This window comes from Ictalurus furcatus, chromosome 5 (genome assembly GCF_023375685.1).
Source record: "Ictalurus furcatus strain D&B chromosome 5, Billie_1.0, whole genome shotgun sequence".
Taxonomy (NCBI): Eukaryota; Metazoa; Chordata; class Actinopteri; order Siluriformes; family Ictaluridae; genus Ictalurus; species Ictalurus furcatus.
In genome coordinates, this window is record NC_071259.1 from 6,348,337 (window position 1) to 6,375,371 (window position 27,035).

Genomic DNA, 27,035 nt, shown 5'->3' on the forward strand with positions numbered 1-27,035 from the left:
GTTGTTTGACTGCGTCTAACTTTGGGATATCAGTCTTCTGAGAGTCAACTACCTATCTGTGCAATGCATGCACTGTCAAAAATCAGTAAAAATGGCCGAGAGTTTGCAGTTCATTAACTTAAGAAGAGAGAAAAAGAAACGAATAGAGATAATAATGCTGAGTGATGGTTAAGCTGGTGTAATAAGGAGGTCTCTGATTATGTAGTGCAAAGTAGTCTGATATGTGCTGGGGCTCTAATGCTCATGGCAGAGTCTGGGAATACTAGAATGTTCAGTCTATGAACGAGCAACATGGCATGAGAAAGACTTCAGAGGGAGGATGTGTTTGTCTATTAAGAGTAGATGGTGATGACCTCACGTCCGCCACCACGCACGAGGAGGACTCGATTGAGACCCTCAGTCAGGACCTCAAGGAACTCCATGTCTGTAAAACGACTAAGTCAAAGAGTACAACTTCTAGAACAGGACAAAAATATTCCAACAATGTCTTTCCATTAAGTCAAAGTGCCCAAAACTGTGTGTAACCCAGAATTTCAATGTTATGCTTAAATACAGATATACTAGATGACCAGACTGATAATATGTCTGCTAAGTAATGTTACCAGAGGACATCTGTAATTCACATTGGAAAAGTGATCTCTGCATAAATCACATTAGTAGTGTCTTCAGTGCGTTTGGATTTTAATATAGCTGGACTCTTTAAAGTAGAAAACGGACAAAGTCATAGAAATTTATTATTTTGTTGATTCCATCCATCCATTTTCTATACCGTTTTCTATACAGAGGTGTGAGGCAGATGTGCTCCCACTGTTGTGTATTTGCACTTTATGTAGTCTTGTGTATGTGTTGCACCATGGTCCTGTAGAAACAACTTTTCATTCTGACGTATACAGTACTAGTCATATAGAGGAATGACAATAAAAAACTCACTTAACTTGACTTGACCTATATTTTTCATAACCATCTGTTCCAATGTGAGCAAATTGGAAGAAGATAAGAGAAAGGATACAGTTCTCTTCTCCTGTGCAGTTTTTGGGAGGCCCAGGCATGTTTAGCAGGACTAGTTTTGCATTTTGCGACTTTCTCACAATCACTTCATTAAGCTTTTGCGCATGGTGCATGCGCCTCACGTTGAACTGGTTCCTGCAAAAGACACGATGGGGAGAATGCAGTCATAATGCTGTGCTGTTTTCTAAAAATCAGAAGACTTAAAGGTAATAATGTCTAAACATTAATGGAAGGACAATAACATTGAATGTCAGATATCCAAAGCTTACATTGTATATCTATTACTAGGAATTATGCCTGGTTGGCTTTCAAAGTTTTTAGCACAAAAATGCGTCTTATATGATAAAAGTAAAAGCCTTGGGAAGTGATTTGAAAGCAAACTGTAATAAATCCTAAATCCTCTGTAATAAATCCTAATATTTATTACAGATACTCATCTCTGTATTCTGTTAATCTGGTCATAAATCACATTGTATACATAAAAGGGGTGTGTGAGTGTGTAATGTTAATATGAGAGAGTACTCACAGGTTTTCCCATTCCCTGAAGCATGACCAGAAGAGAACAACAAGCTCATTACATAATATATCTTAAATACTAGCTACCTGGCGATACAAGTATTTAAAACATTGGGTCTGATTAAAGTTAAAAACCTACACATATTCTCAAACACTTGTATATTATGTAATATTAAATTATTTTACGTAAATCATTACAGTCATCGTTGCAGGTTAATTCTACTTGGGTGCAGCATTTGACTGGCGTTTTAGTTTTTTCTTTTCCCTTATTTGTAATTGACAGACTGGAGCCATACCATATACCACTGTTTTCAGCTACCCATAACATAACATTAAGTCATTCTGTGTCATAAACAGCATTAGCAAATCCCTGTGTCATTACTTAGATTAAGGCAGATTTTTTTCTTTACCAATAAATAATTTTGGCTGAGAGAGCAACTCACGGTTTAATGTTAAACAGGTCTTTAGTGGTCTCTGGATTAGCCACAGATGGATTCTTGGAATTGTCTAAGTCATCACTCCAGGTCATTTGTACCTCTTCACTGGGGCTCATGGCCCCTTTGTCTACAGGAGTCGGGGAGAGAGGGCTTGTCGGGGTGGGCGTGGCATTCTTACCTTGGATGAGCTGTACCTGTCGGGAACAGGAGAGATGGACAGACTGAGAGAGAGGAACAAGGAGTGAAGAAGGGTTCAGTGGGGGGGGGAGGGAAACGTGAAAATTCTACTACTTATTAGTTCCTGGATATTACTATTATAAAACCATTATGGTAGATCCTTTCAGCATGGCATTTCATCAGTGATAACACTATTATCTATACACATAGGAACACACTCAGTGAAAGGCAGATTCCTGTTTCAAGTCCATAATAATCTCTTCTGAATACAGTGCTGCCATTTGGCCCTTTGTTTAATTTGTACTTTGGATTGGATAATTGCTTAGTCTAATTAATTCTAGCTTCTGCACCAAAGGCATTTTGAGCAGTCGGTGATTGAGAAAATAACCCACCTCCTTCATGTTCATTACACCATATGTGCCTTCTCAATCACTACATTTGAATAGAATCTTCAGTCTGGGCTAGAAAGAAATCAGCCGCAGCTATTAACTCTGAGTTTTCGTTTTAGCATCAGAAAATAAGTTGTCAGATTGATAGAACTGCAAGTAATATGATTACTCCTTTTCTGGATCATTTATTTATCATTATAATGTCAATTGTACTCATGTTTAACCATTAGTGTAAGAACATCAAACTGTTTAGGTCTTATTTTAGTGGTGGACGTGTGAATAACTACAGTTGTTGTCAAGCCCTGCTCATCATCAGTGCTCGCTTCCAGAGTTAGAGATTAGGCCCAGTTTCAGAACTAGTGCTATCACTTTATTGGTGGAACATCATTTTAAACAGAGCTACCTCTTCTTCTGGTTTCTCCTCGGTACTGCCCCCTGCAGGCTCCTCAGGGATGTTCTTCTGCGGATGAAGGTTAGATGGGTTCTTCCGACGGATGGAGCCACGGGACACGTCTGTGATGCTCTGAATCTGGAAAGAAAAAAAAACAAAAACATTTTACACTCAAACTTTATGAGTTGAAACATTTGCTTTCTGTTTCCTAGAAACAGAACTACACTACACTACACTAGAGAATCACAAGCTTTTAGGGATTAAAAGCTTGTGTACACCCAGCTGCTTAGAAACTAGCCCAATATTTGATATCTGATCAGTTGAAACAGTTAAAAGACAGACAGACACTACAATGTATAAAATTGCGGAAGCACCATACCTCTCTCTCCCACTCGTTCTTGGTAAGGTGCATCTCTTTAAGGATCTGTGACCTCTGTTCCATTACCAGAGTCTTCTCATAGGTGTAGGCTGAGATATCACTGTCATGCTTTGGGCACAGGGTGACAAGAGGTCAGTATGTATCTGTGTGTGTGTGTGTGTGTGTGTATGTGTAGATGTGTAGAGTTGTGAATCTCACCATCTCCACCACTTCCACCTCAGCATCGAATCGCAGGTGATAGAGGAAGGTCATCAGGTCCTTCTTCATCTGAATGCTGTTGTCATCCATCTGAGCCACGGTAAAGATGCGCATTTTGCACTTCCTCCAAACCTAAACGCGTGTGCACACACACACACACACACACACACACACACACACACACACACACACACACCTGGGCTGAAATATGACATCTGGTCTTTAAAGCAATATAAACCCAACCTATAACTCATTCATTGTGTTAAGGTTGTGATGATACATTCAGTTGTTAATGAGCATTAAACCACTGTGCTTTTGACACTGAAAAATTCCAGTTTTTCAACACTGGAAAGTCTTCATAATTCAATTTCTCAATAGCATGAAACAAGCTACATTTTTGTATCATATTTACTAGAAAAAAGAGAGGCTGGTAAGAAAACAACTGTTTATAGCTATAAGTGATAACAGGAACTAACTTGTTTCACAGATGTTCCATAACATGACTATGAATAGATAAAGCATATCATGTCATTCAAAACCATTCATCATTAATAAATAAAAAGCGCTAGAAGTGGTAAATTTATGTAGTTTAAGATGAATAAACACTTCAACTCATGCAGTTATTGGAAAAGAATCAACTTCAGGGTGGAAACAGTAACTCTGCTTCGCATAATGTTATTATTTTTCTGAATACACCCAAGTGTTTTATTCCTTACTAGATGTTATTTTATACAGTTATACACAATGACCTTATTAGTTCATGACCCTGGTCAAATGGATTCTAAACATCTTCTGATTTTTAATTAAATCCCCATGCAGGTTTGGGCAGGGAAATAAAATAACATTAAATAATAATATCATGTCATGTTTTACCTCGCTCTCCGTTAAACTCAGCTATCATCAAGCAATAAATTGGAGCCTGCTTTATTCAGAAAAACACCATGGCAATGATGAGAAATGCTTCATAGCAAAAGTGAAAGTCAGAAAACAACATAATTCTAATAATTCCAGACTGTGAAATGATTTAATGTCAAAATATGGAGCTCTAAGAGGATCAACTGGTATAGTGAAAACCATGATAGCAGGATGCATAAGTACCTTGTGCTGGCGCAGCAAAAAAGGCAGGAGCATAAGCATTCCTCCATCGTGGACAATCCACCAGACATCGATGTGGCCCTCAGTGAAGCGCTCGCCATTGGATGGATAAGCAGCTATGTTCTTTGGCACCAGAAGAGCCAATTGAGCTGCCGTGGTCTCCCTCACAACCTCTAAAAGAGGTAAAAAAAAACAAAACAAAACAAAAAAAAACCACACCAATGCACTTTGTAATGACCTGGATCTGCTAAATGACAAATTACAGAATTCTATTTATTAAAAACAAAAAAGTCTTCTCTTTTCTAGATAGAAACAGTCCATCTCTTTAAATTTGCAGTAAATTATGAAATGTGTTTTAATGAATCTCATTTTCATTAAGAAATATTTTCTAATTTTAGTTAAAAAAAAATCAATTGGATAATTTTTAAAGGAATACTGGTTGCATATACATTTTGGTAATTTTTGGTAAGCTTTGGTAATGGTAACTTTTGGTAAGTCTTGGTAATGATAACTTTTGGTAAGTCTTGGTAATGGTAGCTTTTGGTAAGCCTTGGTTTGGTAAGCGTTGGTAATGGTAGTTTTTGGTAAGTCTTGGTAATGATAACTTTTGGTAAGTCTTGGTAATGGTAACTTTTGGTAAGCCTTGATAATGATAACTTTTGGTAAGTCTTGATAATGGTAGCTTTTGGTAAGCCTTTGTAATGGTAACTTTTGGTAAGTCTTGGTAATGGTAGCTTTTGGTAAGCCTTGGTAATGGTAACTTTTGGTAAGTCTTGGTAATGGTAACTTTTGGTAAGTCTTGGTAATGATAACTTTTCGTAAGCCTTGGTAACTTTTACAGTCAACATCATTCATAAAAGGCAAATTGTAACAGACTTTCTTCTCAATATCAGTTGTTTTGTATTGTATACTGTGTTTCTCAGAATAAGAACATGGTGCTAGTATAAACTCTACACCTCAGAGGCTCAGTGTCGTACCAATGAAATTCCTTAGCTGCCGGTTGTCCTCATGCTGCTTCCAGTTCTTCGGGAAGCTGATGACCACAGTGTTGTGGCGTAAGCCACCGAGTCCTCCGGCTTGGATCAGATGAGAGGTGGCATCACGCAGGTTGGATGAGATCACCACCTGACTGAAGCCCTTCACCCTCTCTGTCTCCATCAGCTTCCTCACGGACTGAGAGGCAGAAGCAGAGACACTTGATTTACTGTGATCTTTTCTTAGATTAGTGTGTGTGTGTGTGTGTGTGTGTGTATGCATTTACATGCTGACCTGTTCTGCTTTCTGTGCTTGTGTGTGGTTGTTAAGGTACGTGCCCTCAACACAAGCTCCCACGATGGTCAAGCCCTTGCCTGCCTTCAGCTGATTGGTCAGTGAGAGGAGGCGTGGCTGCTCCACGTTCTGCTCTCCATCCAAACCAACCAGCACCATGATCTGAGGCCTGGGAAAGACAGAAGTGAAAAGAGAGCGAGAGAGAGAGAGATTTATTAAAAATTAGGGACATCCCCACAGCATTAGTCAACAACCAATTTATGCAGAAACATCAAAATGACATTCTGGAAACTTTCAGAATGGTCCTGTATATGTTTTAAATGACTACAGTATAACATTGAGTGAACAACAATATATTCGCTTCCCTGTTGGTCTTACATATTGCAAATTTTTCTATATTTACAGAAAGATTCATCATTGAAAAGGATGCCACATGTACCATTTTCTGGACCCTTGCAACTTTTGTTAGCTAGAGTTAATACCATGTTTTTTTTTGTAAAACATTGATCTCTTGTAAGTTTCTAATTATTGAGAGAATCTGAGATCACTTGTTAAAAATTAGGTCTGCGTATGTATCTTTTCAATCTAAGGTACTGCTGAATGAGTGGATGAGTGTATTGTTGGTGCATGGCTAACAGGTGTGTTCCTCACCTCCAATTTTTGGTGTGCGGTGGTCCTTCCTCCAACCTCATCAGGGCGTAACGGGCAGCGCTGAGAGAGATGCCGCGTATCCCATCACCCCACTCTTTCTCCGCCCTGAAACAGAAAATAAGCCCTTAAGATTCAAGGTGCCTTCATTAATAGCAATTCTAATTCCTTTGTCCTTATCCAATATCTTAATGGCATCTCGTACTGTACACACTGCAGTGATTTTACACCACAGTAAATTGCATTAAATAACAGAGCACAGCATATTGATCCAACGGCTGTTAAAACAAAGGCAAGAGCAAAACTGCCAACCTGGTCCAAAAGAGTGGATAATAATAGCACTTTGCCAAGTAAGAGGCTCTGTATAGGATCTGTTGTGTGGTGATGCCTCAGGCTTCGTGTCTGCTTGTGTTCCCAGGGGCTTTTATGCCTGCTTACCCACAGAACTCTATGTATTTGTAGATGCAGCCAGCAATGACCATGGCCACGATGGCATAGTACCAGGAGCAGATGAACATCAGAGAGAGACACAAGCTCATACCCAGAAAGGACAGCGCCCTGGATAAAAGAAAATACAGCAGAGTGAATGTTGATATTTATGTCCGGACAGGGAAATCATAAAACACTGCTTGGCTTTGGCCATATATGTCTTTAGATTTAGAGCCTCTTGTTGAATTCTCGAATCTGATGGATGGAGGCTTTTCTGTGTTCTAATTTCTCTGTAGCTTGACTAACTGCTTTTGTATGTCTTATTAACTTCAAGAGAGAAAGAGAAAAAAAGGCTTGTGGCAGGAACAACTGTTCATAGCTGCAATAACATAAGTGATGACAGGAACTAATTTGTTTGGTGGACATTCCACAACATTAACTGTAACTATAAATGGTTAAATATACATCATATCACTGTAACTCAACAGTTGTGCTTTTATAGGAAAATAGTCAACTTTGGCATGGTAGCAGTAACTCCATTTCATGTCTGGCCACATCCCTGTTTTAAATAATTTTCCCACAACAGTGCACCTAGTAGTGTTTTATTCCTTACTTATTGGTTATGATGTTTTTCTTAAGGGCACAATTTTCTAAAACCCAACTGACTGTAGCTTTAAGTTGAAAAAAAAGAAGAAAAAAAATCTATATTACATCACTTAGTGTAAAACTCAGTCTACTGCTTCATGGAAGTGATTGCAATAGATCATTTAAATTGGCTTCATTCAATTAGCGATATTTAATAACAGCCCATTAGGGGTAAAACTTTTAAACCTAGTAATGATATACAGCTCACTCTTAAACGATTACTGCAATTAATATTATTTATGTGGCATTAGCACTGACAAATGGAGTCAAAAGTTCATTCATTCATTGTATGGGTTCATCATTGGTAGCTGTGTTATCCTGGTCAGAGTCGTGATGAATCCTGGGTGTGAGGTGGGAATACACTCTGTCCTGAACCCCTGTGTCTCCCCGTGCCCCACTTTGAGAAACTACTGACATAGAGTATAGTAAGACTTTTATATTCAAATAAAAAAAAGAAGATGGAAGAACCCTCTGTTATTATGTGTAGTCTGTTCAAGAATGTTGTTACTGTCTGTTCTTTGGCCTTATTATTCATATTTGTCCTGCAGGCTTCTTTATTTGTGGAACTTTAACAATGTGAGTTTGAGGTTGCACCAACCAGTGGTAGAATTTGAAGCGTGGCCTCCAGTTTGGCGTTCTGAGGAGCGTCTGCAGAGCACAGGCCAGGTTCACGAACATGTAGCACATCAAGAAAAACCTGTGCAAAAGGAATAACATGAAATTACAGGACTGTACACAGCTATAACAAGCCTAATATAAAAAAAAACAAGACAAATAACAGTACATTTGCAGAAATGAGGTCTCTCTCGTAGTTATTAATATATCAGGCCGACATCAGTGAAATGGGGTTATGAAATAATTGAAGTTTGTGAGACCATGCCTGAACATCCATTAAATTTCTATCTCCCTCTTTCTCAATGAGTGATGAAGTTTGCACATGATGGGCCGTTGTGGCAATTGCACCAAATGCAAACACTTTTGTACTAGATGTCTTCCTTTTTGGCTTGATAATTGACACATCAGATGACGAGCTTTCCGGTGATCAGCCTTTGCCCTCTTAATTCATCCCAAACCTTGATGCCATTCCTTCACTACCACACTAACTCTGTGATTAACATCAAAAAGGTCTTTAATTGGATTGCTTCATGCTTCCTCCAAGGAGTTCATCTACAGCTACATCTAAAAACAAGATGTATGACCTTGGAAAGACACACAAGATACAGCATACATCAATTTAACTTGGAATTCTTTGGCAGTAGAAGAATAAGCCACCCAGAACTTGAGTCTGAGTTTGAGAGTTCTCTTCATTTTTTACAATTCCACAAACACTCTTCATGCCATTTATTTGAGAATGTGGTCTGCACTCACAAAATAAAGCTTAAAACTAATATTCCATAATGCATCGTTTATGAGATTCACTCAAATCAATGGAAATGTGTATGAGAGTTACACTAGGGTCAGTGCTAACGATATGAGATAAATATGCATAATGCATCAAAGGTATTAGCATTACGTACATAGAGAGGATGGGTGCGACAGCATCCAGAGAGGCAATAAGGATACCAATCTCACATATGGTAGCTGTCAGAAGTAGAGCCCATGTGGGCTCACCGTTAGCCTTCCCGTGACCAAATACCTGCCGAACAATGTATATAGAGTGTACACATAATTAAAATAGCATATAAAAGAAACAGCTTTTCATTCCATATCTATGTTTGTTACACTTACCCTGAGGAAGGGGATAATCCCGTCTCGCGCGATGGCCTGTAAGAGACGAGGCGCTCCTGTCAGACTCTGAAGCCCCGCCCCGCAGGTGGAGAAGAATGAACCAAACACGATGACCCAAGGGGAGGGCCATGCAAGTGTACCAATGACCAGGTTCCCATTAACACCCTCACCGAACCTGTGCATAGCATAATGACAAGATATTTTAATATTTAAGTGTGAAGCTGATATGTACATCCAAATAAGTCAACTAGAAAGAGTCAGAATCAGGAATGAGAACATTTTGAGTTGCCACTTGCATGCAGTGAAGAGTAAAATAAGAAAAAGTGTTATGTATACACATATTACGTATAAAGTATAGTAGTTAAGTATGGTATGTTTAAGTAAGTTCCTCACTTGTCTCTCAGCACCACTCCCTCGACACAGGCCCCAAACAGAATCACAGAGGACATGTCTGACAGAGCCAGAGTTCAGGAGAACGAAACTGACACTCAAACTATCATCACTATTAAAAGTGATAAACAGGAAGCTTAATATCAATTCCAAAACACACAGATTTCATTTGCTGCAAGGTCCTGCAAGTGCAGGATCGTAGGCTATTGAAGGATACATATAGTGGAGGTGGTGGAGATGGCCAGGATGGTGCCAATGGGGATGGACTTCTGAGCGTCCTGCAGGTCACCAGAGCGGTTGGAGCCAGCCATGATACCTATGATGTACACAGACAAAAAATCAGCTTGTCATGTTACTGAGAAACCAGAAAGTGCAAACTCCTTTAGACTGAAAACTTTCGTACAGCAGAAAATTTACTGACACAGGAGACTCCTTCCATAAATGAAAAAAGCTCGCTTACAGAAAACTTCACCATATGATTGATTACATGGTTTTCTTTGGTAAATAGCAACACATTTATAAATCTGATTATTACTAGGCTTAGGTTATGTGAGCATCAACCATATAAGTCCCTTTGAATGAGTTGTTACTATAGAAACGATAACATATTTCAACAATTGCATTAGTAGAAACCTGTGATTTGAATCACAGCCGACACTGTTGTCAGAGCTGCTGCAATAGAAATTGGATAAACACCTTTGAGAATTGAACAGTGGTATAAATTGTATTATCATCTACTACACAGTTTACACATCAGATTTGCTGCAGATTGTGTGTGTGCATGCTGTGTGCATGCTGTGTATGTGTGCGTGTGTGTGTGTGTGTGTGACAGGCAGAGGTCATGAAAACCACTGTAATCTTGTCAAGTTGTGCTGATGCAGTGCTGCATGGATCACAGCTCAACAGTTCACTGCTGTCAACAAACACAGACACACGCAAACACACACACAAACACTCTCTTTCTCTCTCTCTCTCTCTCTAAAATATATATATATATATATATATATATATATATATATATATATATATATATATATATATATATATTTCATTCAGTTCTAGATTTTCACTGAAAGGTAAAGAAAAATGTCTATGTTGGGTTTTAGGTTTTCGCCCCATCACAGAGCTAAGTTTCTCCTATCAGACAAAAGACATTTCAGTTACACCCTGCTGCCCCAACCAAGGCCAGTATAATATACGCTCTAGAATAAAACACTCTGATTGGCTGTAAAACAAAACACCAGATTCAAAAGATTTCAAATTGCACTCAAATCATTACTCTATAAATGACAGAAAAAGACAATGCATTAAAACTGAACTATGCACCAGTCAGCAGGATAAACTCTTCAATTCATTTATTAATGTAGTTTTCTAATGGAAATAGTTTGCTGCATCTCTCAGTCAGAATATCTAAAGACGTGATGAAGCTAAAACCTAAAACACACCAAAAGCCATTCTTTCAAGGCTTTAATGTAAGGGATTAATCCATTGTTTGATATGTGAGAAGAAGAAAAAAACAAATATGGAATATTAATAAAGCACTTGTTTCATAAATCCCACTCTTCACTAACAAAGAATTTATCTCTAATCAGTGATGAAGTGGTACTGACCTGTGACAGAGGGGAAATAGATGCCCACCAGCAGAGTGAAGAAGCTGGTGATGTCTGCTAGTACATAGCGGTTAGTGTTGGTTACTGGAGCATCGGGGTCAACCACGGCAGGAAGACCTCGCTTCTCTAAGAAGTCATTCTTATTCATGATGGTGCTAAAGAGATTCTCTGAGAGAAACATTTTCATTTTCAGTACATTTCTTATCTACATATTCATTTGTTCAAATGTCCCATCAACTAACACATGACATATTATGAATACTTTATAAATATGCTAGCTGGGCCAAGCCGTCCATCTTTCAAAGATAAAAAGACATCAATGTGATCATAATCATCAAACTGCATGGTGTTAACAAATGTGGAAGCAAGCATAGCAGCACCAAAAGCATTCATAAGAAAACCACGCAGAATGGTTTAAAGAAGCAAGAAGTGAGGCTGCACTTCATTTCATTCTAGCCAAGACTGTAGATTCAGCCTACAGTGGTGTTTGAAAGTTTGTGAACCCATTAGAACTTTCTAAATTTGTGCATAAATATGACCTAAAACATCATCAGATTTTCACACAAATCGTAAAGAGAACCCAATTAAACAAACGAGACAAATATATTATACTTGGTCACTTATTTATTGAGGAAAATGATCCAATATTACACTGTGAGTGGTAAAAATATGAATCTTAAAGCTAAGAACCTTTGCTTTCGGTATCTGGTGTGACCCCCTTGTGCAGAAATAACTGCAGCTAAACATTCCTGATAACTGTTGATCAGTCCTGCACATCAGCTTGGAGGAATTTTAGCCCGTTCCTCAGTACAGAACAGCTTCAGTGTTGGTGGGTTTCCTCACATGAACTGCTTGCTTCAGACCCTTCTACAACATTTCTATTGGATTAAGGCCAGGACTTGTTGGCAAGGCCATTCCAAAACATTAACTTCATACTTCTTTAACCATTCTTTGGTAAAATGACTTATGTGCTTAGGATCGTTGTCTTGCTGCATCACTCAGGTTCTCTTGAGATTCAGCTCATGGACGGATGTCCTGACATTTTCTTTTAGAATTCGCTGAAATACTACTACCACCAGCATGTTTCACAGATGACACAATCTGTTTGAATGTGGATTGGTGGAGTCCAACTATTTAGAGATGCTTTTGTAACCTTTTCCTGTCTGATGAGCATCAACAACTCTTTTTCTGAGGTCCTCAGAAATCTCCTTTGTTCATACCATGATACACTTCCAGAAACGTGTGTTGTGAAGATCAGACACTGATAGATCCCTGTTCTTGAAATAAAACAGGGCACTCATGCACACCTGATTGACAACCCATTGATTGAAAACACCTGACTCTAAGTTCACCTTCAAATTAACCGCTAATCCTAGAGGTTCACATAGTTTTTCCACTCACAGATATGTAATAATGGATCATTTCCCCAATAAATAAATGACCAATTATAATATTTTTGTCTCATTTGTTTAAATGGGTTCTCTTGGTCAACTTTTAGGACTTGTGTGAAAAACTGATGATGTTTTAGATCATATTTATGCAGATATATAGAAAATTCTAAAGGTTTCACAAACTTTCATGCACCACTGCATCAGTAACAGTTGTGTCAGGTGATTACCCTGAGTTTAATGTCCCCTTATTTTGATCTCCATTTAGACTGACATTTTCCTGCTGACAGATCAAATGCTTAAACCACTGCACCAGTCAGAATCCCCATACCATTTATCTTGCTTTAATATAATCAACAATATATTACAACTAGTGCTGCTGAACTATACGCAGCAAAAAAATGTCCTCTTACATTCAACTGGTTTTATTTCCAGTAGATTTCTTAACATGTGTAAATATTTGTATTAACATTAAATAAATTCAACAACTGAGACAAGTTTCACAGACAGTTGACGAACAGAAATGGAATAATGAGTCCCTGAACAAAGGGCGGGGGTCGATATCAAAAGTAACAGTCAGTATCTGGTGGCCACCAGCTGCTTTAAGTATTACAGTGCATCTCATCCTCACTGACTGCACCAGATTTGTCAGTTCTTGCTGTGAGCTGTTACACCACTCTTCCACCAAGGCGTTTGCAAGTTCTCGATCATGTCTGGGGGACATATGGTTACATGTAATTTTCCACTGCAAGGACAATCAGCTGTCCTTCCTGTCTCCCCGTAGCACTGTCATTGCAGTATATTGCTCTGGCCAGATCTGCAGTCCTCATGCCTAACTGCAGCAGGCCTATGGCATATTCACGCAGGTGAGCAGGCACCCTAGCCATCTTCCTTCTGGTGTTTTTCAGTCAGTAGAAAGGTCTCTTTAGTGTCCTAAGTTATTGTAATTGTGACCTTAAGTGCCAACTGCCTGTAAACTGTTAGTGTCTTAAGGACTGTTCCACAGGTGCATGTGCAATATTGTTTATGGTTCATTGAACAAGCATGAAAAACATTGTTTAAACCCTTTCCAATAAAGATTTGTAAGCTTATTTTCATTTTACAAAATTATCTTTAAAATATAGTCTCCTGAAAAAGGACGTTTCTTTTTTTGCTGAGTATAGTAATTGACTACAGCACAAAAGAAGAAGTGTGTGCTATAATGTCAGTATGCTGTCAGTAGCGTTGGGTTTAAGACCCCTAAGGTGAGACCAAATCAAGACCAATCGCGTCTGAGTCAAGACAGAGTATGATAGGGAGGCGAGACTAAGATGAAACCAACACCTCATATGACCAGGTCCAAGTCAAGACTGAGACCAGATGCTCAGATGTGTTAAATTGCTGGTTGTAGTATCTTCCTAACCTGACACGAAATTAACCAATTATTGAATTAACTAAAATAAACCATCTATTTTGTTATTATCATTTTGTACAAATACATACACAAGACATGCATAGGATATGTTGAGCATAACCTATTTTTCTAGCAAGTTCTGCAGTGTAATCTTATTTGATATCAATGCTACATAAAACACTCACTGGGGGGAGGTAGTGTGTGTGTGGGGGGGGTGGGGCTAAGGGTGAGATGGTGTTTGTGGTCGGGGGCATGTGTGACGTAAATGAAATGACAGAATTTGCTAGTTATACAGTACTAGTTATGCTAGTTAAGATTCCCCCACCCCCTTTTTTTTTTAAAGAAATGCAACAGGAAGCAGTACAGCACATGTAAGGATCAAGCACATTTCCTTTGATATAACCACATGGCAGGTAAATAAAATGCATTAAAACTAGAATTTGTTTAGGCTCATATAACTTTCTGAGACCAAATACAGCTGTGAATTACAAGTACTTTGTATTTATAATTATAAAGTACTAATTTATAAGTACTAAGTATTTGAAATTATAAGTGCTATATATATATATTTATGTTTCCAAATACTTCATCCTCTTATGTTCAAAATGATATATAATTTTGAACATAAGAGGATGAAGTATTTTGAAACATAGTCACTGTATAGGCATGCAGAGATTTACATTTTGTACTGTAAAGAGAACATCACAAAGTACTTGTTCATGAAAAATGATGTTCTGGTATCGGGTACTGTCGAAAAAAATATTTTGAATATTTGTAGGCCGAGACTAATGCAAGACCAAGTTAAATTTATGGCAAGATTGAGACCAATGATTTGTGGTCTAGAGTACCAGAATACCAGCATCTTCACACAGCATTCTTACCTGCCAGGATGCCACTGGATACACCGGGAATGCCCTGCACCTGAGAAACGTTGTTGTGGGTGAAATATTCGTCACAGGTGGCGTTGAGGAACTCAGAGTCACAGAAAAGTCTCCAAAGTTTGGTGGTAAATGTACCGTTGCCTAACTCAATGGTTTTTGCACAGATATCAATGCCCTTAGACATCAGAGTCCGATTACCAAGCACACATATCCTACAAGGAGCAAGGAGCTCAGTTAGTGGAGTAAAATATATAAAATATCTAAATGTCTAAGCCCATGATCAATAAGATTCTTGTTATTATTATTCTCATTTATTATCTAACACAGATAATACTTATTATTCAAGAACTACAGCTAAGACAAATCTATTTGATCTGCTTTAGAAACATTGTGTTATCATTCCTTCTTTTACATTATATGTAGTAAGTGGTAATGCAGAGTTCATGTGCCTCTGTAATGAAGTACAGTGAACAAGCTTACGGGAAGTATGGCGGGTCGAAAGCGCTTTTGATCACTCCCGCATAAACAGCCAGAATGGAGAGGATGACGCAGGCGAGGAAAACCAGCGCCAACTTGTTGACATACTTCACGCCGACAAACACCACCAGAGCCATGAAGGTGAGAACGATGCTTCCATACACACGCATGTTGTTGAGCATTGCAGCTTCAGCTTCGGGGCCGTCCAGGCCTTCCATGCGAAATATAGCCGCCTGTGGAGCTATGTAGATCTACAGCACAGAAAAGAGTGGAAAAGTGTCAGAATTACAGACCATGTACACTTTAAAAATGTAATTATTGGTAATATATGCATTTTTGCATTAGATACACAGAAAGCATAACTAGTTTACAAACTATGACAATTCGGGTTTAAGTAAATGGTGAACAAACATTTGTCCAAAGCTATTAATAAATGATATCATGTTACGCGCTGATTGATATGCATTCATTGTGCAATTATTAACCTTGACTGCTGTTCTTAATGAGTTACTCTTAGTCAGTATTGTATAAAAACACTGTAAAAAGCCATTCAGAACACAGTGTTTGCTCGTACCAGGAGAATCTCAATGCAGCCGAGTATATACATGGCTCCAGCAAAAGTGGTTCCCAAATAGAAACAGATGCCCACTGCTCCGCCAAACTCCGGCCCCAGTGAGCGGGAGATCATATAGTAGGAACCACCAGCTAAAACAGATGCACAGTAATTACTTACTTCCACAGGGCTTATATATATTTTATACATGACTATGCTAAACTTTTTAAGAGTTTATGTTTATCTCAGTCTCTCCCTCACTCACCCTCCTAACACTAGCACACATATAATGGCACAAATACACATCGCTAAAAGACAGGAGCTGAACTCAGCTCACTGGGGAACTGTACTGTGTACTGTGACTAACTGCCCATAAAGAACACGAGGACAGCCATCCTCTGGGCGTACTTAAACACACACACACACACACACACACACACACACACAGACAGACAGGGGCCATTGCATTTTGCTTACCTGGCACTACTCCATTTGTAGCAATTGCACTCATTGAAATGGCAGTCAGCATAGTCTGCAAACAGACATAAACACAGACTTAAATACCTATACATCAGTTCCTGAATTACTGACACCTTTAACTGAAAGGACAATAGTAAGGACAATGTGTTTCAAAGTGTTTCAAAGACTAAATTACAGACACCACTAACAATTTCAAATGATTGCAATCTATGGCACATGTTCAGAAGTGGTGACTTAAGTCAGCAATTTAAGTTCAAAAGGTGTGTCAATATGTAAGTTCCACATAGTCATTTTATGCATGTCAACCTGCAAGTCTATTTTGTGGGCTCAGCATTCAGATTATTAAAATAATCCACATTGCACTTATTTCTTTGACAATACGATCAATTAATTAACTAAGTGTCATATTTATGTCTTTAATATTGCCTTGGATTGTATTTCATACTTTTTTTGAGTGAATTTTCAGCCCAAAACATACATTTCCATGTGACACAATGTGGTTACATCAAATTGTCAGACAGTGGTGATGGACTTTTTTTCATGGGAGACTCTGAGTAGCATGTAAATCAACTCTGAATGCACCCCAATGTCATGCTTTAAACAAATCTACATTTTTTTTATGTTGCAGTCTCAGTTTGAAATCTCAGTCTACAAAAAATATTTCCATCCATCCAATATTTCTATCTTCTAGTAAAATAGAGTGAAATTCATTAATGTGAAAGTGAATGATGCAATTCAGCAATGCATTTAGAGATCATTTATTAATCCCCATTAGCTGCCTACTTTTCAAAAATTTAGTTTTTTCTTTTCACCATTTTCAAAATAAACCTATAATACTTCAAAAAAAAAAAAAAAAGTCTTTGAATCCCAATGAAACTGTACATCAATTGATTGGACCTATTAAATGCTTTATAAATATCAATATAATTACACACTGAACAAACAAAAAAAGCTAAACCAACCCCCCTGAGATTAGACACACAACCCTGATGTACTGCACTACAATCAATAAAATAAATGTATAACATTACCTCCATTACCTACCATTACTCCATTAGCTAACCTCATTGAAGCTTACCAATATCACAGTCAATTACTGAAGATTTTGTGATAATGATTAAAAATTGCGATCATGATTAAAATATAATTAATTATACAGCCCTAATGCACACTAGACAAAATCAGACACAACAGTAGAGCACAGAGCCGTAGCTAAGCTGTGGGATCATGGCCCTGCACACAACTCGGAGAAAGAGATGGGGGATTAGGAGTGCGGAGAGGACTGTAGGCTTTGTAAACACTACTTAAAAAAGTCTTTTTCCCCAAACAGGAGACCTTTCAGTAAGAAGCAGATAAATGACCAGGCTCACTGAAACTGCACAGTTGAAAATTGGAAAAACATTGCATGTGACCTCTGTAGCCTCAGATTCTGGTTCTTGGCTGACAGGAGCGGAACCCCAGGTGGTCTTCTGCAAGTTTCAATGGGTTGTGAATTCTGAGATGCTTTTCTGCTCACCACAGTTGTAAAGAGTAGTTATTTGAGTTAACATAGTCTTCCTGTCAGCTTGAACCAGTCTGGCCATTCTTCTCTGACTTCTCTCATCAACAAAACATTTTTGCCCACAGAACTGGATGCATGTTTTTCCTCAACATTCTGTGTAAACTCTAGAGATTGTTGAACATGAAAATCCAACAGCATCAGCAGCCATGCCGTGGCCCACCTAATGGCTGGATTAACATTAACTTTGTTTACATGGAATTTGGCAATATTCTAATTAGTATTGAGTCATGTAAATGCCAAAATCCAATTGCCTGATTCAGATAAAGTCAATATTCTGATTCACCTCCCTGGAATATGCCTGTTTTGAAAATCTGAAAATTGTAAACATTCATGTATTCACTGAAAGGCGATACAGTATATGCACATGCTCAGTCCACAAGGAATTGTGGGTGCTAACAGATGCTTAGCTGTAGGCTAGGTATTTAGGAATGGCAACTCAGGCATACTTACAACAACAAAACAGGACTATTCTGATACCTACACGGATATAAATATCGTATTCGGAATATGGCTGCAGCCCGAATATAGACCTTAAACGGACCCTAAACGTAGTCACTGAGGCAAATTGCAGGCTTGTTTGGAGTTTAAATAGCACTATATGGATGAGAATTGATTAGTATTAGTAATAGTATTATACTAATACTAGTACTAGTATAAATTGTATTATTATTATTAGTAGTAGTAGTAGTACAGAACACTAATATGCAGTATTTATGAATATAGTCACACAAAATCTTTAAAAACTGTGTTTGCAAAACTGCCATGCCATGGGGCTTGTTAGTGTCTTAATTTAGCTTTTTTTTATGAACCAGTAAGTAGCCAAACTCTGTCCCCTTTCCTTAAAGGCATATTTTCTTTCTGCAACTAGTAAATCTACTTCTATAAGTACACCAAATGAAAATTGTTGGGGGTTTTTTTTGACATATTTGGACAAGCAAACATTTGATCATCTTTAAAACAGTGCCTATTAATATTTAAGTTGATACACATATCAAATAACACATAAAATTAATATTTTGTAGTAATTTTTACAAAAAAACAGATCAGTCACATGGAAAAAGTAAATAAAAGGTGTTCAAGATTGGGTGCCAGTGATCAGAACCTGTTTAGGGAATGCAGGTGGAACCTGTCTTATTCAAAGCTCTCACATCTAGTGTCTGGAGTTCCCTTTGTTATTGAGGTGTGTGGTGTCATCATGCCAAGGTCTAAAGAGTTCTATAAGGCCTTCAGAAAAAAAGGGTTAGGATGCCTATGAATCTGGAATGGGATTTAAGAAGATCTCCAAATTATTTGAATCATTCTCCTGTAAGGAAAATCATCTACAAGTAGTACAGATTTCAAATGACTGCCAATTTGTCCAGGACTGGCTGCCCCAGCAAATTCAGCCAAAGTGCAGACAGTCTGATGCAAAAAGAAGGCTCCAAGAACCCCAAAATTTCATCACATCTGCTAGTAAGTCTTGCAACTGTTGGTGTCAAAATGCATAATTCTACAATCAGAAAGAGATTTCACAAATTTAAGCTGCATGAGAGGCATGCCAGGAAAAAAAGCCTTTTCTGTCTAAACAGAACATTAGCGCAAGACTACAGTTTGGCAGTGAACATATAGGTAAAGACTAGGCCTTTTAGAATAATGTGCTCTGGACAGATGAAGCAGAATTGTTTGGCCACAGTAACAGCAGACATATTTGGTGCTGACCAAAGACAGATTTTCAGGAGAAGCACCTCAAACCAATTGTGAAGCACGGTGGTGGAAATATTATGGTTTGGGGTTGCTTCGCTGCCTCAGGTTCTAGACAGCTTGCATACATTGATTCACCTATGAATTCTGCATCATATCAAAGAGTGCTTGAAGATAATGTGAGGCCATCTGTCCAAAAGTTGAAGCTGAACCAAAACTGGACCTTTCAACAGGATAATATTGAAAGAATATCAACAGAAGAACATCACATCTATTGATATTTCTGTTGTATGAATGATTGAAAAGGCTATTTTTCCTTGTGGTTTTGTTTATATATCATCAAAGTTGATCAACTTTATTAATAGCCACTGTTTCAATGATGATCAAATGTTTGCTTGTACAAATATGTCAAAAAAGCCAACGATTTCCATGGGGTGTACTTCTCTTTTCATATGACTGTATATAGAAAAAGAGGAAAGGTTAGACTTTACATCATTTAATCACAATTGCAATTTGCCTCTCAGACAGCAGGAGGTTCTTAAAATTACAAGAGAATTCTTTAACTCTTTTATTACACCTTCCTATGTCATCTTATTAAATGACATAAGTCTATTTAGTGTAATATAAAGCAGATTATTCTAATATAAATCTTGATTATTTAAAAAGTTCAACATCTAAATGGGACAGCGTAACCTGAGCAGTACAGACATACCATAACTGCATGCATTTAAGAGGGATCAAAAAAAGGTTAAGAGACACACCGTTGAGCAGCACATGAAGACGATGAGGAAGGTGCCCAAGACTCCTCCAATACCCACAAGCCATGTCATCCTGAGGAAGAGGATCACCCCCAGGATGTTCTGCATGCATGGCAGATAGACACCCATCACCGTGCCCATACGAGGAGCCTGACAAAACCATATCAATAAACAATAATCAGTAACCACACAGCAGCATCAATGGAGATGGCAAATCAATGAAATGATTAACAAATTGACCAGCATCAGTGTGTGTGTTAATAATGAATGCAGCCAGTCATTCAAAAATCACAGATCATTATACATGATAAATCACTTAGTGGGTGAAGAAATGATCTATGCAAAGAGGTAGGTCAAATCCATTAAAGGAAAGATGCACAGAATGTACTGACAACTGTAAGATCTAAAAATTTTTTGGTTGTGACGGTGGGCCTGCAGCCCACATGCGTTGTGCACATCACGGTCCTTGCGCAACTGCCAAGGCGGGGTGGCAGAAACACAAACGACTGGCAGCGGATGATTAGAGCAGCTTCTCTTCACCGTCTGAGAGAAGAGGAGTAGATATAAAAGGGCACAGAAGACACGGTGTGGTGAACTTGTTTTCCCGAAACACGGCAAGTGATTCATCTCTCTTTCTCTCTTTTATTTACAGATGTGGATGATGATGAGGCCGAGTGCAGAGTAGAAGCTCCCCGGCTGCGCTGCACCTCCCACCAGTACCCTCGACCTCAGCCAAGCCTCCGGGTTCCCGCTTCATGGTTGATCCAGCCCATTCTCACATCCCACTCCAGGATGACTGCGATCCACCCTCACACACTCAAACCTTTGCACCTGAGCCCATCCTGCCTTGGGAGAGCCCAGGAACCCATCCTGCCTTGGGAGAGAAGACTGTAGGAAAGCTGCCCCACCTATGGGGCACCCAGGGACAAGCCCATGCCCACCGAGCCAGACCCAGCCTTCCTATACCATGTCGTTAAGCCCAGGCTGGTGGGCTGTGCTCTACATGCTGCTTTGCCTCCAGATGCCCCAACCATGGCCATAAGGGTGAACGGCAAACCAGTCACAGCCCTCTTCGATTCAGGGAGCACAGTAACCCTGAACCACCCAACCGCCCTCGGCCAGCTGCCTGAACCCACAGGATACCTCCTGGTGTCTTGCATCCACAGAGACATCCAGGAGGTCCCTGCCACAAAAGTCACTGTCTCTGCACCGACCAACAACTGGCCGCTCCTCGTCAGGCTGATTCTTGAGCTCCCGGTGCCACTACTGATTGGACGGGACTGGCCAGGGTTTCCCACGCAGCCAACCCAGAGAAGCCACTGCCGATGATGCCAGAAGAAGAAGCCAGCCACCACAGTCTGGGTCTGGCCAGCCTACATGGCCCAAGGAGACAGGGATGCCACCGGACAAGTCTCCTCAGGTGAGACACTCACACCCTCTAACCCAGTCTGCTCTGTGTTTCACAAGGTCGCTCGGGAGGGGAACCTTGGGCTCGAACAGAAAGAGGAACTGGAGCAGCATCTCCCAGCCACCTAGTTCCTGGTGTGCAATGGTGCAATGCTCTACTTCCGGGCAGAGCACTGAGGCCAGCCTTGTGACCTCCGGGTCATCCCTCATTCCAAGACTCAGCCCCTGATGCATCTGGCCCACAGCCATACACTCGGCATCCACCTCGGGGCCCGCAACACGCTGGCCAAGCTGCGGGAACGGTTCCTGTGGCCCGGTATGGATGCCGACTTCCAAGCCTTCTGTCAGCAGTACCCCCAGTGCCAACGGATGTCACCCCAGCCACGAGAGTTCCAACCAGGTGCTCCTGCTGCTCCCAAACGCCGCCTGTATGTTCCTGGCCCACTGACAGTGCCCCTACACAGTCCTCGAGAGGGTGGGCCTAGTGAATTACTGACTGCAACAGCACGTTAAGTGTGCAGACACCCAGTTTAACCTGCTGAAAAAATGGGTCCAGCCTGCCCCAGCGCTTTCCGCCATTTCAGTTGTTCCTTTAGAGCCCGAGTTCCTTTAGAGCATACCTTGGTCTATCGAGGGGAAGAGCTTATGCCCACACAGTGCCAAGAACTGACAGAACTAGTGTACCAGTTCATCGACATCTTCTCGTCCGCCCCAGGCCTGACCCATCTGGTCCACCATGAAAATAAAACACCACTGCCTTTGCAACGACTTCCAGAGGCTCAACCAGGTCTCTGAGTTTGATAGCTACCCCCCTCCCCGAATTGATGACCTGATAGAGCGTTCGGGAAGAGCCTGGTTCATCTCCACCCTGGACCTGACAAAGGGCTGCTGGCAAGTCAACCTGGCACCAGAAGAAACTGCCAAAAACACCTTCAGCACAACCAGCGGCAACTGGCAGTATTGGGTTCTCTCCTTCAGCCTCCACAGAGCACCAGCATCTTTCCAATGGACAGTTTGTGGCTGCCTACTAGGACAATGTCATCATCTACTCCTCCACCTGGGATGACCACCTCTATCACCTTGGGGAAGTCCTCAGAAACGTCTGGAAGGCTGGGCTGATGGCCAACCTGAAGAAATGCCACCTGGGGCTAACAGAGGGTTGCTGAAGCCATAAGAGTAGAAGCTGGAGGCAGTAAGAGGGTACCCCCGGCTCACATAAAAAAACAGTTATGTGCCTTTCTGGGGCTGGCAGGGTACTACAGGAGATTTATCCCTAACTTCTCCTCTCTAACTTCCCCCCTCTCAGACCTAACCAAGAAAGGCCAACCGGACCGGGTGCAGTGGACCAAGAAAGCAGAGCAGGCATTCCAGGCCCTCAAGCAAGCCCTCACCAGCTTGCCGGTCCTCCGGAATCCAAACTTCTCTCTAACATTCACCATACACACGGATGCTTCGGAGACTGGACTGAGGGCTGTCCTGTCCTAAATCTTCAATGGCAAAAAGCACCCAGTCCTGTAAGTCAACAGGAAGCCCTTGCAATAAAGTGGGCCACAGAGAAACTGCGATACTACCTGGTGGGACGGTACTTCACCCTGGTAACCGAACACGCCCCCCTGTGGTGGATGGCTTGGGCCAAAGACCTCAAATGCCAGGGTGACTCAATGGTTCCTCTCATTGCAGGACCTCTTGTCCCAGGTCCAGCACCGGGCAGGGGCCCAACATGGAAACGCCCGATGGTATAACAAAGGTATGCCTCTGGCCCCAATGCACACCGACAGTAGGCTCAGCGCTATGGGGGGGGGGGGGGTGTACTGTGATGACGGGTCTGCAGCCCCCACAAACAACGCACATCACGCTCCTCACGCATTTGCAGGTGGGGTGCTGAATGGACAGCGCCATTTCAGCGCACCGATTATTTTGGACAGCAAGAGCGCACATGGCTGCGAGGCGGAGCGGCAGAAACACACATGGCTGGCAGTGGATGATTGGAGCAACTTCTCCTCACTGTCTGAGAGAAGAAGAGTGGATGTAAAAGAACATAAAATATTTTTTTTTTATAACAGCACAGCCTGAAGTGTGTAATTCTGCTTATACCACATCAATTTGCAAATAATTACCATTTCTAATTTAATACTGAAAGAAATGTCACATATTTTAACAATTTAGTATTATATTTATGTAATTTACATTATGTTTATAGTTACAACATTCACAAGACCAGTAAGTTTCACTTATGACTTACTTTCATCATTCAGAAGTTACAAACAGTCATTCTTTCACCAGTCTCTCTTTTTTAATCTAGTTTGTGACATTAATAAGACAAAAAAAAAAAAAACCCTGCAGCTTGCCGGGTAAACATGGTGTATGTTTACCTGCACTGTTTTCTTGCGGGCCTCTTCGTTATTCTCGGCCTCCTCATGCTCCTTGCTGCCCTGTGGCAGATTGGAGTAGTTGGCAAGGCTGCTGAGCAAAGAGGACACCATGGGACTCGTGTCCATCTCCTCCTACAACACACACACACACACACACACAGGAACACGCTCATCAACAAACGGTAAACAACTTCATTTTAACTGTAAGTCAATGTTCAACATTTATCTCAGAGTTTTTATTATATGCCAGTATTTTACACGCTATTTGTGCATTGGATTTGAACCAGAAAATGTTATGGTGTTTGGAGACTTTTAATCAAAAAAGATAACATGTACAAAAACTAAAGTGTCTCAATGTTTGTAAAAAAAAAAAAAAAAAAAGGATAAAAGAAAAACAAGTAAAAAAAGTAATCATTTTAATAAAAAAGAAATAATAATAATAATAAAAAACCATGCCATGGTTAAAGGCCATAGGAAACAATGATTTTTCTAATGTCGGATCTGAAAAAACTGTACCTCAAACAGGGCCATGTGCTTTCCATCATATTGCTGGCTTTTCTCAATGTCAATGCTGCTACTGCTGTTGATAAAAGGGCTGCTCTCTTTGGGGTTTCCATCTCCTGTGAACACACATAAAGACTCACTAATGAGGATGCAGCATCATCAGTTTGTAGTATTCACCCCCTTAATCAGCAAAAGACTGCATCCAACATATTTTCAACCAATCCATCCAATTTTTCAGACTACTGGTACCACAAAAAAAAAAATCTGCACTGCCGTATATTATTGTCAGTCTCCAATGACACACTTGCACAAGCTACAGCAAACATTTTTGCCCCAATTAGTTTGCATAAGAAGTGATCCAGTGCATATAAAATGTGAAGCTGTTTAATTAATCTGGGATGAATTGGGATGAGTATGACATTGTGATGTGCTATTTTCATTTCCCTTCAGCCATGATGAGCTCCAACATCATCTTCAGTCACATTACATACAATGCAGCAATGGCCAGAATGTCAAAGTTGTCCTGCAGCACCTCCAGTCAATATCGCAAGAATCACCTGTGACACTTATTAGTCCTTCTAGGATTTAGCGATTTTGCTAGTGCAGAAATTAATGCAAACTCAAGCAAACTCCGTAATATTCAGAGGAGCTTGCAATTTTAAAAAAATAAAGATTTTCTGTAGATTTGGGCCAAGATGCATCAGGTGATGTCATCGCAACGCGCATTCAGCCAAAGCCCTCTGCGAATTCATGTGTCGTACATGAGTACAGCTAAAAGGCCTCATTTACCAACAAGCATCACTGCAAAACACCGTGCAAAACAATTTCTTGCAATTGCAATTTCACCAATTCAAGTAGTTTTCCTCAAAAAGCACAAAATACTCTGTAAATTTTGAAAATTCAAATATTTTTGGCTGCAACAGTCACAAAAAATACACTCCACGAAATCCTCTATGGACTGACTTATGCATGATAAATACATTAAAACCAGTAAAAACAATCATTTTGCTATACTAAAGAATCTTAGACCAGTATTAATAAATTTTAGTCACTTCAGGAGCACAATATGATAAGTAGCTAGTATTTAAAAGGTATGTGTGTGGTAAATAAGAACTAAAACACAATGCAGTTATAGGAAAATCATCAACGAACATTGAAACACATCCCAAAGTGTTTTATTCCTCTTATACCACAGCAATTTTCCAATGCTAACAACATTTAATGTACATTTTATGCATTTATAGTTGGCTTTACTGTTATAGTTAAATTATTTCGTTATCACCTCAATTTCTCTCTCTCTCTCTCTCTCTCTCTCTCTCTCAAAGTGAATAAGACAAAAACACAGCATGTCATGTTAATGAGAAACCATATATATATATATATATATATATATATATATATATATATATATATATATATATATATATATATAGATAGATAGACAGATAGATAGATAGATAGATATAGATATAGATATAGGATTGTAGGTTTGTTAAATATAATTTAACAATATAATAGCTGCATCATCACAGAGTTCCTGCATAAACACCCCGGTTAAAGCAGTATACACGTGCATTTGAGCTGCACATATGGTTGCTGGTACACCAGCCTGAAGGATTTCAGTGAGCTTCACACAGACACAGTGTTAGCGTGTGTATTTTTATATGGTGAATTGTATTTAGCGTGGCAGAGGTAGAGTGAGAGAAATAAATAGACTGAGATTAAATGAGTGCTAAAATAGAGAACAGCACTTTAAAAGAAAACACACTCAAAAAAGCTGAACATCAGTGTGTGTGTGTATGTATGTGTGTGTGTGTGCGTGTGTGTGTGTGTTTACTATCTTATTAGCAGCAGTCTTCTCCATGGCAACAACCCAATACTGAGCCTATTTCCATCCCATACTTCAAATCGACCTTAAGTATTTTAAGTAAATAGATTAACCCTTTAGGAGACGGCAGGTTGTTTTAAGCCTTAGTGAGTTCTGCTTCTAAATACAATAACCTGATTGTTTTTGGAAAAGAAAAAATATATAACAATGGTAAAGTGACAACGAACAATGCAAACAGACATGTCATTAGTGCAATGTCCATTGCGGTATCCTGCATATGCTGTACATTCTGTATATATTAATGTATATATTACAATATATATTACAGTATATATGGGGCGCACAGTGGCTTAGCACGTTCGCCTCACACCTCCAGGGTCCGAGGTTCGATTCCCGCCGGGGCCATGCGTGTGCGAAGTTTGCATGTTCTCCCCGTGCTGCGGG

General features: G+C 39.8%; 1 protein-coding gene across 1 annotated transcript in view; it reads right to left on the reverse strand.

The window, feature by feature from the left end:
• Window positions 1-234: 234 nt before the first annotated feature.
• slc12a5b (solute carrier family 12 member 5b) overlaps window positions 235-27,035 on the reverse strand; it is a 72,801-nt gene continuing 46,000 nt past the window's right edge. The window contains exons 2-26 of the mRNA XM_053624424.1: window positions 24,776-24,902; window positions 24,260-24,391; window positions 20,484-20,630; window positions 16,479-16,533; window positions 16,023-16,153; window positions 15,452-15,699; window positions 14,972-15,183; window positions 11,310-11,477; window positions 9,917-10,015; window positions 9,703-9,760; window positions 9,310-9,484; window positions 9,099-9,217; window positions 8,180-8,278; window positions 6,946-7,065; window positions 6,511-6,615; window positions 5,860-6,028; window positions 5,568-5,763; window positions 4,594-4,763; window positions 3,496-3,627; window positions 3,298-3,405; window positions 2,931-3,056; window positions 1,968-2,155; window positions 1,535-1,549; window positions 1,010-1,143; window positions 235-424 (exon numbers count right to left, since the gene is read on the reverse strand). Coding sequence (XP_053480399.1) covers window positions 333-424; window positions 1,010-1,143; window positions 1,535-1,549; window positions 1,968-2,155; window positions 2,931-3,056; window positions 3,298-3,405; window positions 3,496-3,627; window positions 4,594-4,763; window positions 5,568-5,763; window positions 5,860-6,028; window positions 6,511-6,615; window positions 6,946-7,065; window positions 8,180-8,278; window positions 9,099-9,217; window positions 9,310-9,484; window positions 9,703-9,760; window positions 9,917-10,015; window positions 11,310-11,477; window positions 14,972-15,183; window positions 15,452-15,699; window positions 16,023-16,153; window positions 16,479-16,533; window positions 20,484-20,630; window positions 24,260-24,391; window positions 24,776-24,902 — 3,325 coding nt within the window. The 3' untranslated portion in view covers window positions 235-332. The remainder of the gene's footprint in view (window positions 425-1,009; window positions 1,144-1,534; window positions 1,550-1,967; window positions 2,156-2,930; window positions 3,057-3,297; window positions 3,406-3,495; window positions 3,628-4,593; window positions 4,764-5,567; window positions 5,764-5,859; window positions 6,029-6,510; window positions 6,616-6,945; window positions 7,066-8,179; window positions 8,279-9,098; window positions 9,218-9,309; window positions 9,485-9,702; window positions 9,761-9,916; window positions 10,016-11,309; window positions 11,478-14,971; window positions 15,184-15,451; window positions 15,700-16,022; window positions 16,154-16,478; window positions 16,534-20,483; window positions 20,631-24,259; window positions 24,392-24,775; window positions 24,903-27,035) is intronic.